The 26,631-nt window shown below is 40.6% G+C and overlaps 2 protein-coding genes across 3 annotated transcripts in view; one reads left to right on the top strand and one right to left on the bottom strand.

Annotated features, from left to right (window-relative positions):
* The window catches only part of PRKG1 (protein kinase cGMP-dependent 1), a 1,427,928-nt gene that overhangs the window by 778,657 nt on the left and 622,640 nt on the right, over positions 1-26,631 (top strand). The window lies entirely within an intron of this gene.
* CSTF2T (cleavage stimulation factor subunit 2 tau variant) lies at positions 5,649-9,737 on the bottom strand. The gene has a single exon (XM_049855707.1). The coding sequence runs from the start codon at positions 9,576-9,578 to the stop codon at positions 7,707-7,709; it is 1,872 nt and encodes a 623-aa protein (XP_049711664.1). The 5' UTR covers positions 9,579-9,737; the 3' UTR covers positions 5,649-7,706.

Genomic DNA, 26,631 nt, shown 5'->3' with positions numbered 1-26,631 from the left:
CTCTAAAACACAGATGAGGACATTAAGGGGCAGAGAGTCTAAGTTAATGGTGGTGAAGCAACGTTGGCAGAGATAGGGAGAATTGTGACACAATGTGAAGTATGTAACCATTGTCAACAAACTGTACATGTAAAAACTGTTGAATGGATATATGTCTCATTGTGTACGTTTTCACCAAAAAGAAATAAATAAGGATGAGCTAACTACCTCAGAAATTTTAGTCTGCCAGCATGAGGGAAGTTTGAGGGGAAAGTATGGCAAAATCTTAAACCACAAGAAGACCTGACTGAGAGAAAAGATAACATTGTTTCTGTCTATATAGTGTCATGGGTAGTTATAGAATGGCAGTAAGAAGCCATAAAGTTTAGCTGCTGTATAATTGTAGGTTTTACTGTATTGTCACATGTCCGAGATCAAAGAAACATCTCCAGTCTGCAGAGACATTCTGTTTATTACAGTTATAAAACTTGGTCCACCTAAAAAGGATTAAAGTGAAAGGAAGGAAGGGAAAAAGTTGCTGACTAGAGAGAAAAATGATTGCAAACAGGTCAGAAAGACTAGAGGGAAAACTGTGGAAGATGAAGCTGAACAATATGGAAAATGAGAGGAGAGGAGAAGAGTCTATTGGGTATACTAAAATATCAGAGCATCTGAAGAGACATTGCTGAAGTACCCTATAAATTGCAATTTGAATCACAGACCATATGAATTTCAGGTATCTACAGTACAAATGAAAGAAGTATGAGAAGAATGATGAAGTGTAAAAAGAAAATAGATACTGCCACACAGCTTAAAAGCAAAAAAAAAAAAAAAAGAAAGAAAGAAAATGAAGTAGGACTGCATTGTTGAGAAATATTCATACTTTCATTCATTTAGCAAATATTTCTTGAGGACTTGGTCAGGTACTATGAGAGGTATTGAATACTCAATGATGAATAAAGACAGATCTTACATTGTAATGATGGTTACAGGAAATGAATAGAATACATTTTAAAAGATAAATATAAATTGCGATAAGTGCTAGATTTATTGGTGCCTATAAAAAAAAAAAATTTTTTTTTTTTTTTTTAATCTTCCTACCTGGCTAAATGTCAAAATTGAAGGTTGGTTGTTGGATCAGTGAAAATCAGTTAACATGGTGACACATTAAAAAAAAAAAAGTACGTGTGAAACAGTCATTTTATTTCAACATTAATTATGGAAATACTCATTAACTTGTCCATTTTTAATGTACAGTCACAGGCTACTCCTTGAATATTGATCTTTGTCCCCTTTCTTGAATAAGCCATACTCCTAATGGTTTTGAAGCAGTCAGCTAATAGGTTCTTGTCAAGAAGACTAGGGAATTAAAGTCAGCCAGATGCGGAGTTGGAAGAACAGAAAGGTTTATTCACAGTTTGCAAACTGGGAGATGGGCAGGGTCTTGTGACCTAAGGGTGACACCACCCTGAACCATGGCAGATATGCTGTTTTTATAGGGAGTGACATACATATGCATGAACAGTGAGGGGAGGATCTTCAGTCTTGTGATAGGAAGATGCGCACACAGTCCTCATAATTTTAGTGAACGGGTCTTTGCACACAACTGCAGAAAAATTGCACAGGGCCCCAGAGAAACTGTGCATGGCTCGCCACTGCCACCCCAGGAGGTCATATAGCGGGTAAATTCAGAAGCGCGCCTGCGCCTCAGCCTCCTACCAGGAGAAGAGACGAAACCTGGGGGTTCGACCAATCATGGTGAAATGCTGTAGCAAAAGTAATAAAAATGTACCAAGAGTAGACTTTTTGGAAAAACAACTATTGTGGGATGGTTAATAACCCTTTCATGACTGCCTGCTTCAGTTTGTCTATGATTACCTGTTTCAAACTTCCTCCAACTTAACAGCGAAAGTCTCCTAACTGGCTATCTTAAGTTATCCAGCCTTATCAGTACAATTATACAGCATCCCTGGAGCATAATCTAGGTGAATACATTTAAGAAGAAGAATATTTTTATACTAATATACAACAGGAGTCCAAATAGTTAAGGGTTCAACTACTTGCCAAAAGGTTGGTGGCATGAACTCACTCAGAGGCATCTTGGAAGACAGACCTGGCAATCTGCATCTGAAAGGTCACAGTCTTGAAAACCCTATGGAGCATTTCTACTCTGCACACATAGGGCTGCCGTGAGTCAATTGAGTGGATGACAACTAACAACATATATATGATACATATATCATATTTTATAAATAGATTTTTGAATTGAAAGAGAAAATGCAGCTATTTTGGTGATAATATTTATTGAAAAAAAGCAAAAGATTTGTGGGGGGCAAGTGGACTGTTTGGGTTAGTTTGCCATGACATTCCTTTGAACATGAAAAGCTAGAAATAAAATATGCATCATGCCTTTTTTTGTAAATTTTGTTTTTATATTTTTGTTTTGTTGTTTGCGGAAATATACTTGCTGAGCCAGTTCCTAAACATTTTTTTTTCCTTCTGGACATTTGTCAAATTAGACACTAATAATTTCAATTGAATTAAAGCAGGAGTTACAAACTCAGTATTACATGGCCTGGCAGGTAATTGTGTGAATCATACCTAGTTTAAGACAAGACCATAGGGACAGAGGCTGGACCTGTGGCCAAATTGGAGAATACATTGCACAAACACCAAATTCAAAATTTCTGAGAACTTTGATCTGGTCAAATAAAACACTTCTGCAGTCTTAATTGGCCCACAGGCTACCACTTTGCGATTCCTTGTCTGAAGAAATTTCAAGCTTCTACAGAACAAATCTGATAAAAATGACGAAGGTTGGGTGATTATTCCAGAGGTTTCAACATTGTTATTTTGCTGTTGCTTAAAACAAATGATTTTTTTTTCTTCTGATTGATGGCTGACAAGTACAAAAGGATGAAATCATCTTGGATATAGGCTTATCTAAAGACATTATTTTATTGATAGGCAATGGTTATGCTTACTCTGGTCTCTGGCAATGTTTTTGGTCTTTCTGACTTGTGTTACTATATTAGTTTAACATGTGAACAAGGGTGATATTTGAGATATAGAGTATTATAGGATTTCATGAATATTAATATACCAAGCAAACTCTATAACAGCATTTCTGTCACATTATTACCTCAAACGTATCTTTTTTCTTTTTTTAATGTGGCTGATGCTTTGACTTTTATTAAACCGTTAAGACAAAGGAAAATGGGGCCTAAGTTATAGCAGGTATATTTTTTTCTGAGGAATATGAATTTGAAGATTTTACCTTAATGTTCATGAAAAAAATACATAAGCACAAATTCCTAAATTGGTACAGATTGCTTCATATTCATTCTAGGCAACAAAATGAGTTAGTGGAACAGGCAGAGGCTGACAAGAATGAAGTGGCCCAGACTTACGCAGTAGAAACACTGAAGAATATTTCTAATGTAACAAGGCAGAATTCTGATTAAGTCAATGCATTAAGTAAAGGAGAGAAAATAATTTGGGGAAACCGCTGGTTTCATTTCTTGATGCTGAAGAGATTATTCTTTCTACTTTGTGAGAGACAACATATAAGCAAGTAACAAATCAAGCAGATAATTTTTTCTTTTCATGACCAATCTCTGTGGCATCTATGAGATTCAGTTCAAATACCTGCAGCTTTACATATAGTAAGTGGTACAAAATCAACTATGGCTGAGAATGCTGTGTATATTTAATTCTAAGTCCTTGATAATTATTTAACTACATTTCGAACCTAAATCAGCTCCTGGTTATAAAGAGTTATCATTAACCAGAACGTTTCATTCCTTTTTTCAAGGTACATACTTTGGTGCTTTTACGTATAGTGTTTTAAGTACCGGTTTGTTATTTTTGACAATACTACCCCAAATGTCATTTTGGACACAGTGCATGCCCTCTACTGCCTTGTGTACCGTGACAGAAAAATATCAAGAAGAAACATACTAGTTAACATCTCATGAGAAAAGTAATTTGTAATATAAACATTTGTGAAGCTGAATTTTCAACCAAAAGTGGAAACTTTTGTTTCAGTATCCATAAAAGCTAATGAAAACTTTGAAAGATCTGGTTACGGTCTGAAAAAATATATGATTTGAAATATGCATTAATATACCATGTATCATACTGATACATATCAATGATATTAATCATATATATTAATATTGGTATTAATGGCATTATTTAATGTACTATGTAATATACCAAAACTACATACTACCAACAATATTAATAGTATTTATTGTTGACACTAATGACATTTTATTTAATATTTCCTTTCTTTAAAGTGAATTAGTCCCCAACTATAGTGCACTCCCTTGACAAGAGACTGCTGAGAAGCCTGTGTAGAGATTAACTGATGGACTTACACGTACTGAGAGGCTGACATATTTTTTTTGTGCGAAGCCTGTGACACGTAACTGATAACTCAGTTTCTCTGCCACAGTAGGTTGTTGCACATAATTATCCTCAGGCTTCATCAAATCTAAGAGAAAGGACTGACGCACCATGGGAAATGAGGTTCGATGTGCTTTATGTCCCATCACAGCATGGAAAGTAGGAAGCTTTGCAAGCTGTGACTTTACCAAGTTTTTTTTTTTATGTTCTTCTAGTATTAGAATTCTGGAAAGTGTAGTTGGAGTCATACACAGTCTTACTGAGATTAGCCTACCTTTACCTGATTTTTTTTTTTTACCTGAGATTCACATTAATCATCAGACTGTAACTGACGGGAAAGAGCTAATGAGCAGGCACTGATTAAAGCTGAGCATTTGATGCTCCCAAGAATGTACTACCCAAGAGAAAAAGCCCTATGGGGCGTTTGAGTTAGTGCTTCACCCCTCTCCTAAGCTATTGTTATTATGTATGAGTTTGATTTCATATGTACCTTATCAATATTTGGGAAAATGCAAGCTGCCAGGAAGTGTAACCTATACTGTGTAGTAGACATATAATGCCTGTCAAATGAAGCTCTGTACTCTCTGCAATACTGGGGCATTCAGTGAACTGGAAGTGAGAACGAACCCATTTTATTAAGTTTTATCAGAGTGAAGGTGATTTCTTCTATTACCTATTTCAGGTTTATTTGTCTAATGCAAATTGTCATAGCTCATTTGTTCTGAGATGAATCTAAATCCTTGTAGGGGAAGGTTACGTGCTTTAATAAGATTTTTCATCTCCCCAAGACTGATAATTTATTCTTCCTTCCCATCGTGGTTTTAAGCTAACTACTGAGTATACTATGAGTTGGAATCAACTCGAAGGCAATGGGTTTGGTTTATCGAGTATACAGAGATGTGTAAGACAGTCCGTCTTCAAAGAGTCATAGTCTTCTAGAAGTGGGGGTAGGGAGGAAAAAAAGACACAGTGCACTAAAATATCAAGCACTGTCAGTAATGAAGATGCATACAAGGTGCTTCTGGAACAGAGGTGACTTCTCTGTTGGGGAACATGGGCAGAAGGAAGCATCACATCTGAGGGCTGTATCAAGATGTTGCTACTGGTAGCACCCACAGAATAACACCTATCTTTATAGCTGTATAGGTAATAGATCTAAAAAAAGGAATTTCCATTTATTCCTGCAATATCATTAGCTTTGCCTTTTTCGTTAAGAAAATAGTAAAAGTAATCAGGTCTCATTTCTCAAGATATGACTTTTGCATAATGTGTTTATTAAAAACAAGTAAACATAACAGATGGCGAAGTCAGCCTTAATTATGCATTCTTTTTATTTAGTCAGCATGAAAGAATGCCGAGCTTCAACTACAACAAAAAATATAACATATAATACTTTTCAGCTAACACCATTCAGCGAAAACTTTGAGACAGAACCACCGTAACTTCAAGGTAATCAAGCCAACTCTGTGAATTAGTATTAACCAGAACTATCACACATGTATAATTATCATTCCAATGTTGGAAAAGCCTATTAAAAACATGGCAAAGTTAACAGTACGTACAAAAAAGTAAAACAAGTAGAAGGAAACAACAGCACAGTCATGAAAAACTTTGTAAAAAGAGTGAATTACCCATTTAAGATGTAAAAACCTCACCAAGTGAAAAGAAGTCTCAGCTCTCTCCTTGTATTAAATGGTATTTTTTCCTCCGTAACTATTGTTTTTTCTTCTACAGAGAAAGATGATTTGACTCCTTGGGAGTTTATGCTTGTTACTTAATACTTGCTCTGATACAAACTTCCATGTGTCCACATCCTCCAGGATTAGAAATAAATCAGATAGTAGCTCTAAGAGAATGTCATAAGCCCTATCTTACTGATTTTTAAGTATGATCTCATGGGTATTATTGTAGGACTAAATGGTTTTATTACTTGTAAAAAGTGAAACAAACAATAAGCCAATTGAGTAGAGAATTCAGGCTAAAAGAATACCTCTACCTACCTACTTGGGCCTCAATTATTCTGATAAGATGGTGACAGTTGAATAGGAAGTCAGAAAATTAAAATGCATGTTAAATGTTGATGAGACTAAGAGTTCTAACGCCTGATTCTAGTTGGTCAGACAGATACCATCTGTATATGGATGCTGGTTACCAGGAAGCTAAGAGTTTTACTGAGTGAAGCCTTCAACTCTTTATGAAAAGCCCAATGCTGTGTCTAACTACTCCAGATCAACTGGTCTCTAGGCATGAATTTGGGAAAGATGTGACAGAATTTCTCAGATTCATATTTAGGAGTCAAAGACTGTTGAGAAATAGGAAGGTGCTGAGAAATTATTGAGTCTAATCAGAGCAGACCTAAATAAGCTGGTGAGAACTACTCCAGCAAAACCATCTCTCAGGATCAGGCCAGAATAGTGTGGGTTTTCTGATGGGCGGAATAAATGAAGCAACATCAAACCAGTGCATTCCTTGGTTTTTCAGGTAGCATCACTTTAGAAAAAACAATTCCAGTAACACAAGTTTAGATTTAACCTGTCAGCAGTAACGTTTCAAAATAATTCCAGAACACTGAAACAATGCTTAACCTAATACAGCATTCAATTGCCCCCAAAACAGAATTTCACATTTTAAATGGCTTACCAAAAAACAGATGTATCATTTTGAGGTAAATTCTTTAGTTTTACTATACACAAAAAACCAAACCCATTGCCACTGAGCTGATTCCAACTTAAAACGACCTTAAAGGACAGAGTAGAACTGCCCCATAGTGTTTTCAAGGCTGTAAATCTTTATGGAAGCAGACTGCCACATCTTTCTCCCACAGACCAGCTGATAGGTTTGAACCGCTGACCTTTTGGTTAGCAGCCTAGTGCTGTAACCACTGTGACACCAGGGCTCATCTTATTATATGATCAAAAAAGTTTAAACTATCTTAGCACATTACCATTTTAACAGGTCACCTTTTAGGTTTTTTGGTTTTCACATAGTTCCAGCCAATATTTAAAAATGTAGTTAACACTGCAGAGATTTTTCATATTGCTGCACATTCTCTGTAATCTTATTTGGTATAATATAATCATGTTCAGTTACTTTTATATGTTTACGGTGACTTAACATGAACAGAGTCACTCCCTCCCCACCCCCCACCTCCCTTAAAAAAAAAAAAAAACAGAAAGGAAGAAAACAGGAACGAGATTACACTCTAGGGAGGAAACCTTTATCATTTAAGTGTGGGGATGCAGAATTGAGCTTTTTGCACCCTTCACCATGCTACAAAATTAACTATGAGACAACTGCCAAGTATTTCCTAAAACCTTTCAAGAAGCTCCAGTGGATTTCTGGATTTGTTCCTTTAAAATCAGGATACTCTGCCTTTGCTCAGGAGGCAGCATGGCAATCTGATCTGCAGTCAGTTGAAGAACCTGCATGATCAAAGCTGCTTTTTCTTGATCCTGTGGAGTTACCTGGCTCTGAGCAGAACTAAAATTGCTAGGTTGGCCTCCACCTTGCTTGCCTGCCCCCTGCATGCCTCCTCCTTGCATTCCCGTCCCCTGCATGCCTCCTCCTTGCATTCCTGTCCCCTGCATTCCCGCCCCCTGCATACCTGCTCCCTGCATGCCTCCTCCTTGCATTCCTGCCCCTTGCATGCCCGCTCCTTGTATGCCTGATCCCTGCATGCCAGCACCAGGATTTCCTACTCCTGAAATGCTTGGGACCTGTCTGGGTCCCTGAGGCCCACTTGCCCCCATACTAATGGGACCAGGACCCTGGAGGCCAGTGGTCATCGGGCCTCTCGAACTGGGGCCAGGGCCCCTTATCTCCATTCCTCTTGCATCCATGCCTCTAGCTTCCATCCCTCTGGCTTCCACTGTACAGGTCTCCATTCCTCTTCTCTCCATTACTCGTGCTTCTAAGACCTCAGTTTCCATGGCTCGAGTCTCCACCCCTCGAGAATCTCTGCTACCTCTACCATCCATGGGAAGACCTCTTTGATCCATCATGGGTACTCTGGGTTCTCCAATTAGCAGCCTGGGATCTGCTATTGGCCCACCCCTCATATCATGTGAGGAAGGGCCACGGCTGTCATGACCAGAGGCATGGTGCATGGGAGGACCCTGATGGGGTGGGCCCATGTAACCTCTGGGCTCTACTTCCCCAGTGACTGAAAGCAAAGTCCCTCCACGTGGGTCATTTGGAGCATCTCCTAACAGTCCTCGAGGAGGAAGGCCAGCAGCAGTCATGGGTCCACGAGGCATAGGTGCTCTGGGATCTGTCATTTGCACTTGAGCCCGCTCTAAAGGCACCGGGCCAACTCCTGGCATTCCAACTTGGGGCTGCATTCCTCCTCCAGGAGTTAAGGAACCAGGACCAGGACCGGGAATAGGAGCTGAGATCGGCCCTGGGGCTGGAATGCCACCTTGGATAGGTGTCTGCATCAGAGGAGGAATGTCCTTCACAGGTCTTCTAGCCAAATGCTGAGGTTGAGGGGCGGGAGGATTCTGCTGGTTCAACAGAACATTAGGGCCTGGGCAGAGGCCAGGGCCAGGGCCAGGGCCAGGGCCAGAGACAGACTGAGATTTGCCTGGGATAAGCGGCGTGACATGAATCTTACGATGCAGAATTTTCAGAGCAATCTCTGGATCCATTATTCTCATCACCACTTGTGCCTGCAACAGCGCGTAAGCCAGCTGTGGGTTTTGCAGCAGCATGTTTCGAGCTTCCTGGTGACTGTTTTGGACACAGAGCTTCATCTGCTTCATCAACTCAAACATCTGCTCCGGGGGGAGGCTGGCAACTGCTCTGGTTATTGATTCAGGGGCATCTTCCGGATCGATGGGGTCCCCATAGGGTGAGTCAATGATGGGCGCTGCAGGCCCTAGACTCTTTAACTCCTCCTTATTTTTTTCACTGGCAGCATTGTCCACCCGGAGCGCTCTCCCGCTGAACTCCCGCCCATTAAGGTTCCGCATGGCACTAAGCGCGGTCTCCTGGTCTTGATACTCGCAGAAACCATAACCCTTGGGTTTTCCCGTCTCTCTATCGTACACCAGCCGGAAACTGACAACGGAACCAACCTCAGAGAAAATGTCCTTTAACTGCTCCTCAGTTGCCTCATACGGAATGTTCCCCACGAACACGGAACGCAGTGATCGATCCATTGCCGGGTCTCTCACCACCAAACTCGACATGATGCCGGTTGTTCACACACAGGATAACCGATTCTTCTACGAGTCGTCCTCCTGCGACCTACACTTCCGGCGAGCAACGGAAATAGCTCTCAAAATCCGGGCAGAAACCTCACTGTGCACTTGAGGCGTTCCGCTTATTCATGGAAGCCGCGCCTCTGCGTTCCACTAATACAGCTAATGCCTTTCCGCCCCTGGTCCTTCGTGCTTCTGTCTACTTATTACTGAAACGCATGATTCCTTTCCCGTCTTTTATCCTGTAGATTGTCCATGGAGCCCCCCTCTTACCAGTATAGGCTTGGTGTGAGTTGACCACAGTAAAGATGGCCGCAGGGACTACGTTATGGTAACAGGGAGAGACCGCCTCCCTTGACGTCAAGGGTGGTTGTGTTTCCGTTGGACGGGCGGGGACCGCTAACCGAAAGCTGAATAAGGCAACGTGTGCTTCGTTTGGATGTAAATACGTTCTTGTAACCGTTGCTGCATACCGTAGGGTATTTAAATTATATATAAAAATCTCGTCTCAGATTACGAGGAAAAAGTGTAGTCGTTGCGAAGCACATTTGAGATTTGCCCCTTAGATTAAGTAATAGTTTCTTGGGAGGGGGGAGGGGAAGGAAAATAACTGCACGTAAATATAAGCCGAACTCGTGTGTCAGCTCTCCCCCTCCCCCATCCTGTTGCTTCAGGTAACGGCTGTTAACGGGTGACTTCCAGATTCTTCTCTTTGCACGCGGGCAGTGGTCATGCTATTCAGAGTTTTAAATATATGTATACACATATATATTAATTGACAGTATTAATGACTAATAAAATGTATTGCTGCAGAGTATTAATACATTCATGTAACTATTATATTGATAGGCATTTAGGTTGGTTTTAATTTTTTTATTGTTAAACTGATGCAATGAGTTCACAACCTCTACTGTGAAGGAGAAAACAGCTAATTTTGTAAGGAGTTTAGTTTTGTAAAGGAGCTGCTGGGACAGGGGTTCAGAGCTTGGCTGCGAACTGAAAGGTGGTAGTTCAAACCCATCTGTTGCCCTGTGGGAGGAAGATGTGGAAGTCTCCTCCATAACGATTTACAGCCTTGAAAACACTGTGGGGCAGTTCTGCCCTGTTCTATAGAGTGCTGTGAGTCAGAATAAACTCGGTGGCAAAGAGTTTGGGGTTTGGATTAGTTTTGCAGGCGGAAGTTGAAACACATTAAATGTGGGTTCCTGTCCCTATTTAAGAGACTATAAGACCGAATGTGGAAAAGGTTAAACTGAAACTTGGAAAAAAGGACTAGGTAAATTGTCCAAGGTCTGGAAGCCAGTAAAAGGCAATCGTCCTGAGCTGTTCTGTGCCATATAGTAGCAACTAGTTCACAGGGCTTTCGAGTACTTGAAATGTGGCTAGTGTGAGTGAGGAATTTAAGTTTTTAGCTTCTTTTTAATTAATGTGAAACTGATACTCCACTTGGCTGTTGGAAAACTTTTAAATATGTTTGGAACAACTTGGGTGTGTACTTTTACGTCGATAAATTTTATGAAATCTAAGTATAAATTAAGGATTTCTAATGAAAATTTAACGTTCTAATTGAGATGTGCTATCTGTGTAAAATACATGCAAGATTTTGAAGACTAAGTACAAAAAAATAAAAATATCTCACTAGTGATTTTAGAAGAAAGGATGGTGAGACTATGTCTCACATACTTTGGGCATGTTATCAGGAGGGATCAGTCCCAGGAGAAGACATCATGCTTGGTAAAGTAGAGGGTCAGCGAAAAAAGGAAGACCCTCAATGAGATGGATTGACACAGTGGCTCCAACAGTGGGTTTAAGCATAGCAACAATTGTGAGGATGGTGCAGGACCGGACAGTGTTTCCTTTTGTTGTGCATGGGGTTGCTGTGAGTCGGACCCGACTCTGTAGCACCTAACAGCAGGTGATTTTATATTGTTTTCATGTTGAAATAATGTCATTTTGATATATTGGGTAAAATGAAATATATTTTTATCAGTAGCATCACTCATTTTTTTTAAACATGCCTATTAGAAAGTTTAAAATTACTACATGGATTACATTATGTCTGTTGTAACCCGATGAGGGTGGGTTCTGCCCGGTGCAACCCCTTGAGTCAGTTGAGAGACACTAGGCCTTTGAGAAGAAAAAAGTAGGCTTTACCGCAAGCCAGTCAAGCATGGAACTTGGAGACTAAAGTCTCAAATTAATCTCCCCAAAGTTGGGAATTCTAGGGCAGTTATAGTGTTCAGGATAGGAAATTTATGCATAATTCACCAAGTTTTTGGGAATAGCTGGGCAATTTCAGGAACTAATGGGTGCAGTGGGGGGTGCAATATGGTGACTGGGGCCATGTGTTTTTGGAGGAGTGTGATGCATGAAGTTCATTTAAGAACAGCTTTGTGGCTTATTGCTCATGTCTGAATGGAGGGGTGGGGGACGGTTGGTGAGTAGTGTAATGGCCTTGAGCAGAGAAGCAATAAGATGACCTTGGGCTGTAACACAGAAATGTCTTATCAGGAACTCACGGGTTGGGGGGATTGGTGGGAGGAGGGGGAACAGTTTAACTCTGTCCCTTACATTATGGACAGCGCTGCTCCAGTAACCCAAGCCTTAACTGCGAGGCAGAGAAACACTTTATTCTAACTATGTCTTTTGGGAGAATTATGAAACTTTAAGTTTCAGCAGATATTGGGTCACATATCTGAATAGATCTGATGAGTATAATGGCATAACCACAAAACCAAGCAGCCATTTACCCCTCAAAGGCTCTGTTATTGTTAGTTACCTTGAGTAGTCTTTCATTCTTGCAGCCTTATGTATAACAGAAAAAAAATTTTAGTAGTTCTTTAAAACGAGTTTAGATACAGATATCCTCCCAAGACACAGGGCAACTTATATGGCAAGTACGGCTGAGAACCGGTGCCTTCTGGTTTGAACCTCTGGCTGAGAATTTGCAATTCTAACAAGTTCCCGGTTGATGCTAATATTGGTGGTTAGGGACCAACCCTGAGAAGCACTAGTAGAGCAGTGGTTCTCAAAGTTTATTATATGAAAGAATCACCTGGGGATCTTGTTAAACTGTAGATTCTGATTCAGTGTGCCTGGGGTAGAAATGCAAATTCTGAGCAAGAGCTCAAACCAGAACAAACTGGTTTGAAGCTCTGATTGCAAGTAATATGGGGTATTTATATAACCTAATGAATTTTTTTTTAATGAAAACTTCCTGTTTCTTTAGAGAAACAGAATAGCCACCTACTAGTAATGTTTTGTGTGTGTGTGTGTGTGTGCGTGTGCGTGTGTGTGCGCGCACATGCGCGATTTATTTGGGGGTGAGAGAGAGGAGAGGAAAGGGAGAGAATTGAGGATATCACTGAGGAAAACTTTAAAAAGGAGCCCGTTAGTCTCTTTTCCATACATCCCTTTACAAAGAGAAGCCATGCCTTTTTACCCACATTCTATCAAGGAATTTAGACATTGGTTGTGTGGGTGACTGATTATGTGTATTGAATGTAGGAATCAAGGGGATGGTAAGAGGGTATCAGAGTAAACTGGTTGTATAGTTGATAGAAGGTTGTGTACCTCAGTCTAATAGTGAATTTTCTTTCTTTCTTTCCTTTTTTTTTTTTTTTTTTTACTGCTGATGATACCAAGAAACCAAAACAAACCTGTTTCCATTGGGTTGATTCCAACTCATAGTGAGCCTGTAGGAGAGAGTAGAGCTGCCCCAGAGGGTTTCCAAGGAGCCGCTGGTGGATTTGAACTGCCAACCTTTCTGTTTATAGCCCAGTTCTTAACAACTGCCCCACCAGGGCTCCGCTGCTGCTGCTGATAGTATCTAAACCAGTGGTTCTGACACTTGTGCATTTATCAGAATCACCTGGAACCAGGATTTGTAAAATCAGATTGACGGGCCTCACTCCATTCCTTCCCAGTTTCTGATTCAGAAGGTCTGGAATGGGGCTGGGGAATTTACATTTCTAACAAGTTCTCAGGTGATACTAATGCTGGCAGGTCTTGGAACCACAGTTTAAGAACCACTGGTCCAAACAAAGAACTTGAAGTGTTTTTCTTCATTCTCATCAAACCAAACTAAATTTAGTATGCTCCACTAAAAGATATGAGGTCTGGGTGCTTTTTTTTTCAATCCATTAATTTGTTATGCTCGTGTAGTATAGCTGGGACATGCTGATCTCACACTGAAGATACCCTAGCTTCAAAAGATGGGTGAACACAGAGTAGCTGAGGAACTCGGGAAACAGGCAAACATAAGAGTTTGCTTTTTGTTACAGAATTTCCATGTACTCTTTAGTCCCCCTCTTCCTAACTAGAAGAACGGTGAGTGATGCTTTGATATGGCCCTTTCATAGAAGGCCAGTGTGACTTAGTACATATCTGAATGCCTGGAACACGTAAACTAATATATTATTAACTGAGAGGCCCAGAATCACCAAGAGCTCTTAAAAACCTGTGTGCATTTCCTGGTGTCAATACACACTTTTCATAGGTCTATCTTGGAAAAACATCCATTTTATATTCCTTTTTTCTATGCATGGTATATATTCTGAAGAAAACATGCAAGGCATTTTGCATGCCCAGATGTCTATTCTTTTAATAGACCAAGATATCAAATACCCTAAGATTGATATTTTTATAATTTTTATTGTGCTTTAAGTGAACGTTTACAAATCAAGTCAGTCTCTCACACAAAAACCCATATACGCCTTGCTACACACTCCCAATTACTCTCCCCCTAATGAGAGAGTAAAAAAAAAAAAAAAAAAAAGTTTTTTTTTTTTTAAATGAGACAGCCTGCTCTCTCTCTCCACTCTTTCTTTTTGTGTCCATTTCGCCAGCTTCTAACCCCCTCCACCCTCTCATCTCCCTTCCAGCCAGGAGATGCCAACATAGTTTCAAGTGTCCACCTGATCCAAGAAGCTCACTCCTCACCAGCATCCCTCTCCAACCCATTGTCCAGTCCAATCCATGTCTGAAGAGTTGGCTTTGGGAATGGTTCCTGTCCTGGGCCAACTGAAGGTCTGGGGGCCATGACCACGGGGGTTCTTCCGGTCTCAGACCATTAAGTCTGGTCATATGAGAATTTGGGGTCTGCATCCCACTGCTTTCCTGCAGGGGTTCTGTGTTGCGTTCCCTGTCAGGTCAGTCATCGATTGTAGCCAGGCACCATCTAGTTCTTCTGGTCTCAGGATGATGTAGTCTCTGGTTCATGTGGCCCTTTCTGTCTGTTGGGCTCGTAATCGCCTTGTTCCTTTGGTGTCTAAGACAGATTTTTAAGGGCGTATATGACCACATCAGGGCTATCTTTCAAATACCATATTTTTATGCAAATAACTCCTAATTTCTGGGTTTGTTTGCCAACCACGCACTCCCCAGGTGCTTTCCGAAGCTCGCTGTGCTGATTTTTTTTTTACAGCAACATTTGAAAAAAAAATTGGCATAGCAGCTTTTACGAAAATACCTCTGGGGAGAGGGCATGGTTGGCAACAAACGTAGAAGGTATGAGTTATTTGCATAAAAACACAGTAATCACCTTCAGATACTATAAACTTTAGCCATTGATGCTGCCACTGTTCAAAATGATTTTTAAATTCCCATCCTGGAATTGCTTTGAGGCTCCATTTATATCATACTAGAAAATCAGTGGCTTAACTAGAAAATATACCTTGTTTTCTACAAAGAAGAGAGTTTTGCAACTAAATCACCCAAGTTTCTGGTCAGACTTGGAAAAAAATGTGATGTTTAAATATTTTTTAAATATAAACCTTATGCCAGAATATGAAGATACTGTAGAGTTTGCAGGTGTTAAAAAAAAAGATTCATAATGTTCTGCATTCCACTTTGAGGAGTGGTTTCTGGGGTCTTAAAAGCTATCAAGCAGCCATCTAAGAGTCATCAATTGATCCCAACCCACCCGAAGTAAAGGAGAATGAAGAACACCAAAGACACAAGGAAAACATTAGCCCAGGAAACAAAAAAGGCCACATAAATCAGAGACCCCATCAGCCTGAGACTAGAAGAACTAGGTGGTGCCTGGTTACCACTACTGCCCTGACAGGGAACATGACAGAGAGTCCCTGACAGAGCAGGAGAAAAGTGGGGTGCAGAACTCAAATTCTAATAAAAAGACCAGACTTAATGGTCTGACTGAGACTGGAGGAACCTCAGCAGACATGGCCCCCAAAATCTCTGTTAACCCAGAACAAAAACCATTCCCGAAGCCAACTATTCAGACAAAGATTAGACTGGACTATAAGACATAAAATGATACTCGTGAAGAGTGTGCTTCTTAGTTCTAGTAGATACATGAGACTAGATGGGCAGCTCCTGCCAGGAGGCGAGATGAGAAGGCAGAGAGGGGACAGACCTGGTTGAATGGACACGGGAAATCCGAGGTGGAAAGCAGGAGTGTGCTGACATTATAGGGATAACAACTAGGGTTACATAACACTGTGTGTATAAATTTTTGTATGAGAAACTGGCTTGAGCTGTAAACTTTCACTTAAAGCACAATTAAAAAAATATATATTTACAGTCTAGGAAACCCTGTGGGGCAGTTCTCCTCTGACCTATAGTGTCACTACAAGTTGGAACTGGCTCGACAGTACATACAACATAGATAATTGCATCGAAGGTACTTTTGAAACTCTGATTAAATTTTTATAAATAAATGTCAGGCAGGTAGTAGGTCCCAGTGAAAGGGGGTTTCTCAGCCCAGGTCCTAGGGTTCCTGCTGTGGTTACTCTGCTTGTTCTTCCAAGGGAAACAGAGCTTATCTCTGCTCATGTGAAGAGTGGAGCTCCCAGGGCTGCAGTGAGGCACTGCTCTTCCCCTCCCCACCCCATGCCACAGATGGCCTGTCACTGAGCTGCCCCCTCCCCCCCATCAGTGGTCTTTGTGCCCCTCCTCACAATGATCCCACTTGGCAGGAGAGAAACTGCATTAGGTTTGGGTATATTTAACTGACCCTCCCCCGGAAGGGTGATTTAACAGCCCAGCCCTGGGGGCTCCCAGGCTCTGAAGTGCCCCAAGGCCTGCCTGCCCCAGAGCACTGAACTGCCTGCATCCTGGGAACTTCTGACCCTCCGGAAGCCCTTAGGTATCTGCTTCCCCTCTTGATTTATCCACTGTGGTGGCATGAGAAGCACAGTCATGAGCCAGCAGTGAATAGCTCGGTGCTGACAGGCTCACAAGACACCCTTGAGTGATGCCGGGAGTCGGCCAGCAGCAGTGGGCAGAGCCTGGAAGCCCTCAGACTAGAAAAGCAGACAGGCCTAGGGGAGGGGATCCCATCCAGCCTATTACAGTGCTTCCGGACAGTGCCCAACCAGAACTCAGGCTCTGACTCTTCAGAGCTCACCCTCACTCCTCCTTTGCCACCTCCTCCCCATTGCCAGGTCACCCTTACCCTGTCCAAACTCCCAGTTTCCCAGAAATTGTGCTCACCCTGTAGTCAGGTCTGCCATCCAAAGCCCCCTGTTCTAGAACCCTTTCCTCTCACCCCTTCTGCTTTCTTATCAAAACCTACCTACCTGTTCTGTGTCCCATCAGCTGAGAACCCTAACCTCTGTTACCCAAGGCAACTCCTAGTTATCTGAGGTACATGAAATTTGGAGAACAAAGACCTGAGTTCAGGAGTTGGCTCTAATTAGCTATGCAAGCCCTCTGCCTCTCTGAGACTGGCTCACTGTCCTCATCTATTAAATGGACCTGTTTAAATGACTGCCCAACCTTTCGTTGTGTTATGAGGATCAAAAGCATCCTTTGATGTAAAATCACTTTATAAACTGTAAAGCACTATTAATAATTACAATATGGGACTTCAGGGCTGACGGTTATTGGATGTGTTTCCATTACCAGGTGTTTCCGGAGAACTGATAAAAAGGAATGGTTTTAGTGGCCATGTTTGAGGCAATGGGAGAGATCCACATGCCAGCGGCCCCTGCCACGTATGCCCGCCCCCTCCCTTAAATCACACCCCAAGCCATGCCCTTGTAGGCAGACTGACTTGAATCTGAGTGGGTTGAAAACTCCCAAAGGATGACCCCCTTGAACCCAATACAGGAAACTGACTAGGGAAGTGTTGGGGTTGATGCACACTTGCTTCTTCTTTAGATGTGATTCACCCAGTTTGTCTTAGCAAACGAAGAGGGCAACAGGAGGGTAAAATATCTAAGTCTGTGGCTGAGGAGGAAAGCCAGGAGAAGTGTACCCTGCTCCAGGGGCAGAGCCTCTGGATTGCAGAAAGTATTTTCAAACCATTCATTGGCTTGGGGGCCGAGAGTGTGGCCTGCTAAGAATCACATGGGGTTGAACATCAGAAAATCTGGCTCCACACCCCACTCTGCCATGCGCAAGCTATGTACTTATGTGTGGGTCACTGGTCGTCTCTGAGCCTATGTTTCCCATCAGAGAAAGGCCTGTAATGACACCCCAATCAGTGGAGTCTGATGGCAATTCATGGATTCAAAAGAAGCAGAAGTGCCTGCAGATGGGTAGAGGAGTCAGGTGCCCATCCATCCCAGCCCACATTGTACCCAGCCCTTGTACTGCCCCCAGCACAGCTCTAGTCTAGCTCTATGGTAAGTCCTCTTACATATGGCCTCCATGTTGGAGTGGCTTCTGCAAGGGAGAGCAGTGTCTTCTCACCTTATACTTACAATACCTGGTTCAATGTATACCCTGGCTGAACGGAAGGGAAGGTGGTGTACCTGTAATTATTATTCCAGAGTCCACATTACATCCAGGCCAGAGGCCCAGGAAGGCCCCTTCCTCCCAGTGAGTCTGTGATCACTTGTCTACGTTTGTGTTGTTTTCAGACATTACACTTTGCTTTCCTCTTCGGGATCACAAAGTCCCAGCAGCTGCCCCAACATCTGGGAGTGTTTTATCTATGTCCTTGCTCCTTCTTTGAGCCCACATCAAAAAAAAAAAAAAGGTGCTGTGGCATCAACTCCAACTTCTGGCAACCCCATGCGTGTCACAGTAGAACTCTGCTCCGTAGGGTTTTCAATGGCTGGTTTTTCAGAAGTAGATCACCAAGTCTCTGGGTGGACTCAAACCTCCAACTGCTCTGTGCTTCAGTTTACTCATTGTAAAATGGGAATAATAATGCAGCCTACCTCTGGGTAGATACATGTACATCTTGGTAAGAAAATGCCAAATTGTTTTCTAAAGTGGATGTGTCAATTTGCCCTTCCAGCAGCAGTATATAAGAGAGCTCATGATCCATGTCCTTTTCCATCTTTGTATTGTCAGACTTTTTAATTTTTGCCACTCAAATGGATGTAAAATGGTATTCATTTTGGTGCTTGTTTACATTTGCCTGAATGCCAATGAGGTTGAGCATGTCTACATGTGTTCCTTAGCTGTACATGTTTTCCCTTCTGCAAAATGCCTATTCATGTCCTTTGCTCATTTTTCTGATGTATTGTTTATCTTTTTGCTAATTGACTTGTGCAAGTTCTCTATATATTCTTAATACCAATCCTTTGTTGGTTATATAAAATAATTATCTTGTCTCCCCCAACTCCCCCCCCCCCAAAAAAAAAGATTGACCATAGGTTAAGAGGACAAATTCTAAAGACAGGTTCTAAAATTATTTTAAGTAGTGACACGTGTCTTTGAAATAAGTGTATAGGTCTTTCAAGACACTGTTTAAGTATACTCCTCCATGAAGTTTTGTCTAATCTTCCTTGCCTTCCTCCAGGCTGGAAGTAATTTCATTTTCCTTTGGACATAAACCATTCTTTATCTGTACCTTTCTGATGATAGTAACTCTTCTACCTTTTAGTATAATTGTGATTTTCTTCTAGACTATAAAATCATTCAAGGGGAAGAGCTAGATCCTCCTATATCAATTAAAAAAGTATCTTATATATATTCTTTCACTCCATAAATATTTATTGAACACAGTTCTAGGTGCTGTCAATACAGCAGTAAAAAGACATTCTACTATTACAGTTTGAATAAGTTTGGTGAAAGGATACAACCCTGATGCACACCTTTTCTGACTTAAAACTATGCTGAGCAAATAATCCCAGAAACTGGACTATATGAAGAAGAATGTGGCATCAGGATTGGAGGAAGAGTCATTGACAACCTACAATATGCAGATGACACAACTTTGCTTACTGAAAATGAACAGAACTTGAATCACTTACACATGAAGATCAAAGGCTATAGCTTTCAGTATGGATTACACATCAACATAAAACAAAAATCCTCACAACTAGACCAGTAAACAGCATCATGATGAAAGGAGAATGTATTGAAGTTGTCAAGGACTTCATTTTACTTAGATCCATAATCAATGCCCATGGAAGCAGGAGTCAAGAAATTAAACAATATATTGCATTAGGCAAATCTGCTACAAAAGACTTCTTTAAAGTGTTAAAAAGCAAATATGTCACTCCGAGGAGTAAGGTGCACCTGACCCAAGCCATGGTATTTTTCAGTCGCTTCGTATGCATGTGAAAGCTGGACAATGAATAAGGAAGACTGAAGAAAAACTGAAACCTTCGAATTATGGTATTGGCAAAGAATATACTATTGGGCTGCTAGAAGAATAAACAAATCTGTCTTGGAAGAATTACAGCCAGAATGCTCCTTGGAAGCAAAGATGGCGAGACTTTGTCTCATGTACTTTGGAGCAGTCTGCTGAGGGACAGTCTGTGGAGAAGGATATCATGCTTGATAAGTTAGAGGGTCAGCAAAAAAAAAAAAAAAAAAAGGAAGATCCTTGATGAGATGGATTGACACAGTGGCGCAACAAAGGGCTCAAGCATAACAGTTGTGAAGATGGCACAGGACCCATCGGTGTTTTGTTCTGTTGTACATAGGGTGACTATGAGTCAAAACTGACTCGACGGCAGCTAACAACAACTCGTACAGAAGTTCTCAAATTGTGGTTCCTGGATCAGTAGCATTGGTATAACCTGGAAACTTCTTAGAAATGCAAAAGTTTGAGCTCTACCCCAAACCTACTGAATCTGAAACTCTTGGTGGTTATGATGACAGATACCTATGTTTTAACAAGCCCTCACATGATTCTGATGCAGGCTAAATGATGCAGAGCCACTGGACTGAAGGGTGATGAACAGTCATAGATGATAGATAGACAGATGATAGAGAAATAGGTAGTAGATAGAAAGATAGATGATAGGTAGGTGGATGGATGGATGGATGGATGGATGGATGGATGGATGGATGGATGGATGGCTGGATGGATGGATGGATGGATGGATGGATGGATGGATGGATGGATGGATGGATGGATGGATGGATGGATGGATGGATGGATGGATGGATGGATGATAGAGAGAGAAAGATGATAAATAGGTAGATAGGTAGGTACATAGGTAGATGATAGATGATAGATAGGCGGGTAGGCAGGAGGGTAGGTAGGTAGATAGGTAGAAAGACAGACATAGGCATACACTTTGTGTTCTTCACCACCTTCAGCACCTAGTAGCATGAGTCAATTCTCATTATTTTTCTGGGTATGAATTTGTTGCATGAATGATGGAAAGTGACCTCAGAGTTTTACATTTTACACAGGAAGAAACCTGTGGTGTTAAATAATATGCCTAAAATCAGAGAGAAGGCCTCCTGCCAGGAACTCTGTCGTTTTATGGCCAATTCAAGGAGAGTTCTTCCATGTTACTGTATGATGAAATACACTTGTAACGAAGTATGTAAAGTCCCTGGGTAGTGCAAATGGTTAATGTGCTCAGCTGCTAACCAAAAAAGGTGCCCAGAGTCACCTCAGAAGAAAGGCCTATTGGTCTACTTCTGAAAAATCAACCATTGAAAACCCTGTGGAGCACAGTTCTACTCTGACACACAGGGGGCACACCATGAGTTGGAGCTGGCTTGACAGCAACTAGATTAATGAAATACATAGATGTGGAAGAGAGTGATAAAAGCTAGATCATCAAGGATGGCTTCCTGATGGAGATGAAATTTAAAGTATGGGCTATAACCTGGTTAGGTGAACAAAAAATGATGAGAATAATCTAGAAGCTAGGAATAGCCAAGACATGCAATTGGGACCTGATATTTTTGATCCCCACAGAGGAAACCAGTAGTTTGTGGGAACTGTGATAAAAGATTGGTTGTGGTACAGATTATAAAAGATTTTGAACACCAGGTTCATAAATCTAAATGATGTGAGACCCAGTAAGCTTTCTTCCTTTTTCCTGAAACATGAACATAGAATAATAATGTCAGGGGCTTGAGAATACCAATCTTATCAATTCCTTCACTGTGATATCTTTTACCTGGACCCTCCTTTTCAATCCCTTATAACATTTTTACCTAAATTGTGGCAGTTGCTTCCTACATTTAACATCCTTTCTAATCTGGCTTCATTCTCAATAGCCCCTTCCCCTTCATATATTTTCCTCTGGCTAAATTGTACCTCTCACCTTTCATCATACTTGAGCTGTGCTTTTCCACCTCCGAGCTTTTGCTCATATTAGTTTTTTTGCTTGGGTTGCCTTAATATCTCTTTTCCTCTATTCTACATATCTAAACACTTCTTGTCCTTCAAGGCTTATCTCAAAGATTTCCCTTTTAAAGAAGAGTGTTTGTTTGGCACCCATTATCTTCTCTCTTGTATTAAAGATGTTAACATTCTTGTGTTATCACTTAAGCATTGAACCTGTATCTATTTATGTTATTACAATGCCTGGTCCACTGTCTTGTATATTTCAAGCATTCAGTAAATATTTTTTTTAATTAGTGCATATAGGATCATCTTATAACAGATTTTATATGCTAACCAAATGGTAATTTAGTGCTTTTAGCTTGTTAAACACTTTCCTTTAAGTTTCCATGTCTAGTCCTGACAACAATCATGGGAGGTACAATTTTATCCTTATTTTAAAGATGTAGAAACTCAGAGAACTACTATATTAGCGCTTTACTTAATGGTAGACTCACTTAAATTATAAAAAATATTAATGAAGGCTAACTCTGAGCACTTCATAGGTAGGAGGCCCTTTGATAAAGGCTTTATGTAATACAGTATTTTAATCCTTTCAACAATCCTTCTGAGGCAGGTAATCAGTGTACCTCAGTTTATAGCTAAAGAAATGGAGGTGTGAAAAAGTTAACTAACTTGCCCCTGGTCATATAGCTGTTAACTGGCAGGGTCAGGATTTGAACAGGACACCATTCGACTGAAGAGATCAAGCTCTTAAATTATCATGTCATTGAGCTGCCCAAAGATACATAGTTAGTAAGTGGCAGAACAATGCCTGAAACCAGGTCTCTTGATTTTAAACTTCCTGTTTCACAATTAGTAATCAGGCACTATTGAGGTCTGGGCACAGTCTCCCTTGGCTTTTTTCCTGATTGTCTCTAAGTGAAGCTAATTGCAATATTGGTATCACAACCAGTGCTGTGACAACAGATGGGCTGTAAGGTATAAAGACTGAAGCATTTGAGAAAATGTTTCCTTTTTCAATTTGCAGGGCTATGGTGAAACATCACATAAGGATTTAAAAACCACCCAGTTAGATAGGTAATGAACTCATTTTCCATAAAATGAAAAAGAGCACATTTCTCAAACTCAAAATAGAGTAGGCTATGACATTTCCCCAAAATTTTTGGCATATTTAATATAAGACAACCCACAGGGGAATAAATAGTAAATTGTATTTACTTATATATGGGACTAGAAACTCTGGTGGTGTAGTGGTTTGAATCCACCAGGCGCTCCTTGGAAACCCTATGGGGCAGTTCTACTCTGTCCTATAGGGTCGCTAGGAGTTAGAATCAACTCAGTAGCAATGGGTTTGTATATGGGACTAGTCACTTTCATTGGCAAGACTAAGATTACATGAATTTGGGATTGCTTGGAATATGCTATTCCAGGAACAGAGGTTGGACGAACAAAAATTTCTCCCTAAAGGTAGGACAGGGTAAAAAATTCTCCCTAGAAGCAATTGTACAGACCAATCCCCTCCGCCTCCCTTTTTTTAGTAGATGAAGAAAATGAGGCCCAGAGAAAACAAGGGACTTGAGTAGGTTCAGATGCCCACTTACTAGTGTAACTTGTCATGGAACCTAGATCTTCAAACATTTCTGTCCAAACTATGCTCTCAGCACTTCTGAGAGGCAGTAGAGTGAAAGGGCTAAGAACATAGACTTTAATATCAGAAAGACTTGGGTTAGCCACCTATTTGATAAGTAACTACGTGGCCTTGGACAAATGTTATAACCTCTCTCAGCTTCCATTTATGCATCTTTTAAATAAGAATAATAGTACCTGTACTCTGGGATCATTTTGTGGAATACATGGTATGTTTATTTTTATCATTATTTTATATGGTAATCATTAATCTATATTTTTATATGGATTAATAATAATGGTGGTAGTAGTAGTGGATGCACAGCATTTAAAGTGGAAAGAGACCCTAGCTTAAGTCTAATGCTATTTATTTGGGGATCTGTTTCTTCATTTTTATCATCATAAGCATTGAACTGGATGAACTGCAGATGGAAATTTTCAAATGGGGAGGCACTGTCTCATGACAGGAATGGAGGGATCAGCATGCCTTCCCAGGAAACAAAAGATCAGGATATAAACACTTTGCTCCTAGGAAGAATGTATGTAACTGAATTGGCTGACCACTCACCTATGGAGTAAAACTCACCCTCCCTTAGCTAAATGGCCAACCTTTACATTTCAAAGGACTACAGAGCTGAAGCTGAATGAATCATTAACCTCCTACCTTCCTTTGTTTCCTACACACAAAAACCTCTAACTCCATAGAGATAGTGGAGTGCTTTTTTTTTTGTATTTTTACTTAGCTCTGCCCAGCTGAAGCTGTATTATTCCTCAATAAAAATCCTTTTCTTTCGCTCCTAACAGAGTAATAGATTTCCTTCTTCAATAGGACTAATGGCCTGTTGTCAGATTATATGATTTTAAAAATTATACAGAGATAACTTCAGATAACGTTGCTATTTGTGGTAGGCTTTGAATTGAACATGGATGGTTTTTAGGCTTGATCTCCCAGGCCAGTTCAACGAGAACTTTACTGCTCCTTTTGATGCTCACTAGGTTCTTATGCTAAACCATGAAATGCACTCTTAAATATTTAGTCAGCTGAAACTCTTCTTATTCATTTTATTAAAAGGACCTGTCTACACTTTGACCGTGGAGGATACAGGCTCATCCAACACTGTATTGGTTTAGCACTCAGGATACCTATCTGAGCATATAGTTGCGTTCAGGATGTCATTAGGACTACTTCTTTTGAGTGCTCACAGGCAGACACAAGCCATTTAGTCAAACACAGAAAGGCATGACTAATTGGACAAGAAGCAGAACTCCTGTATTCTTGCTTCAGGCTGTCACCTGAAAGAACACAGAGGAAGGAAGTATCCTCATAAACTATGGAAAAGCACAAGCCCTGAAACCAGGTCCTGAATAAAGACATCCTGTTTAAGATGAACAACTTATGAATCTCCAACTGCTGAGAAATGTCTCAACTGCTGACTCTTTCATAATTTAGGCTGGTATCTGTCTTCTGAAGCTCTGTTGATCTGTAGAATGAGCCTGTATTTCCACCAAATTACAGGAAAGAGGCCTTTCTGAAACACTTGCTTGAGGACACAGACTGTTTAAATTTTTAAAAAAAACAACAACAACAAAAAGACGGTGTGACAGAATGTATTTTGGATTCATTATCACAGCTGAATGGTCCTTGAAAAATATTACTTCAGGAGTGCCAGTTTAAATTTGCCATCAAACAGTTAGATTCCATAAAGAGTCAGAGATTAGATTAAAAAACAAAACAAAAGACCCATAAAATCCAAGGTTTATAGGAATGTAGTAGATAGTACTTTTTGGTACAATACAGAAACTGACTCTAATCACTAATCAAATGAGATGGAGGTATTTTAATGATACTCCGTTATCACTCAGAATCCACCCGAAGTAATACAGTTGTCTTCAGGGAAGGAGAACAGGCAATCATAAGGTCTTTAGAATTCTTCATTCTGTTCTCTCTGTCTTTCTGTCTCCCACTTCCACCTTCTACTTTGTATATTCCTTTGGACTTCAGTGGTAGCTCCTCTCTGTTGAAGGCCCAGATCTCTCTGACTTCCCTCCCTAGTCCTTTGTCATTTAAAGGGTTCGTCTGCAGGCCTTGAATTACTTGTTACAGATTTGCCCAGAAAGAATAATTTGTGTCTCTCTGGGTACTGACATCCTATTGATGTCCGTTGTAAAACTGGAGATAGCACTTTTTCACATTTTTGATCCTCTTAAGATATGATTTGCAATTAATAATGCAGCAAGTTTTTTTTTTTAATGTGGATGAAAGGAACTTTATCTTTTTATGGGAGCATTAATGGTAGGTAAATAACATCAATAGTTTTAAGGGAGAAGGAATATAAAGCTTTGCTCTGATGTGCATCCATGATTCAATCCAGCTTGGGGAAGGGATTGGAGCCATGGATGGTACTGTAACTATATAAAAACTAATCACGGGGACACAACAGTCATCCATAGACCTGGAGTGGGAGAGGACATAACTGAGGGAGGCACATCCAGGGGACTCAAGGCAGCGGCTATTTGTCATCAACCAGTACAGATTTTCACTTATTTTAACCCAAACTACTAAAATCCCCCGAATTGCTGTGGGTGGTCTACCCTTATTAGGGAGGGGAGCCATAAAAAGGGTTGATGTGAGCTAGACAGCTTTTCCCAAAGTGTCGGCCTGCCATTGGAGAGACCCTTCCCACAACATTCCTCTCAGTCATTCCCTTTATATCTACAAAAATAAAATATTAGTTCCCAAAATGGGTCATTTCATAGGAATTTTAAAATATTGATTTACAGATAGAAAAACACTCTGGTATAAAACAGTAAAGACCTATTTAGCCACCAATTCACTACTTTCAGAAAGCTCACGCTATAATGCATGGTTTACTTGAAAGTGAATAAATATTTGTCAATATCAAACTTTTCAGTCCTACCCATAAAAGTATTGATAATTCTATTGTTGACATTTTA

Source organism: Elephas maximus, chromosome 16 (genome assembly GCF_024166365.1).
Source record: "Elephas maximus indicus isolate mEleMax1 chromosome 16, mEleMax1 primary haplotype, whole genome shotgun sequence".
In the NCBI taxonomy this organism is placed as follows: Eukaryota; Metazoa; Chordata; class Mammalia; order Proboscidea; family Elephantidae; genus Elephas; species Elephas maximus.
The sequence above is the reverse complement of the archived record's forward strand: the minus strand, read 5'-3'. Positions and strand labels throughout refer to the sequence as shown.

Bases quoted from the DNA above. Each gene is read 5' to 3' on its own strand.
- CSTF2T (XM_049855707.1), bottom strand. From the start codon at position 9,578: ATGTCGAGTTTGGTGGTGAGAGACCCGGCAATGGATCGATCACTGCGT.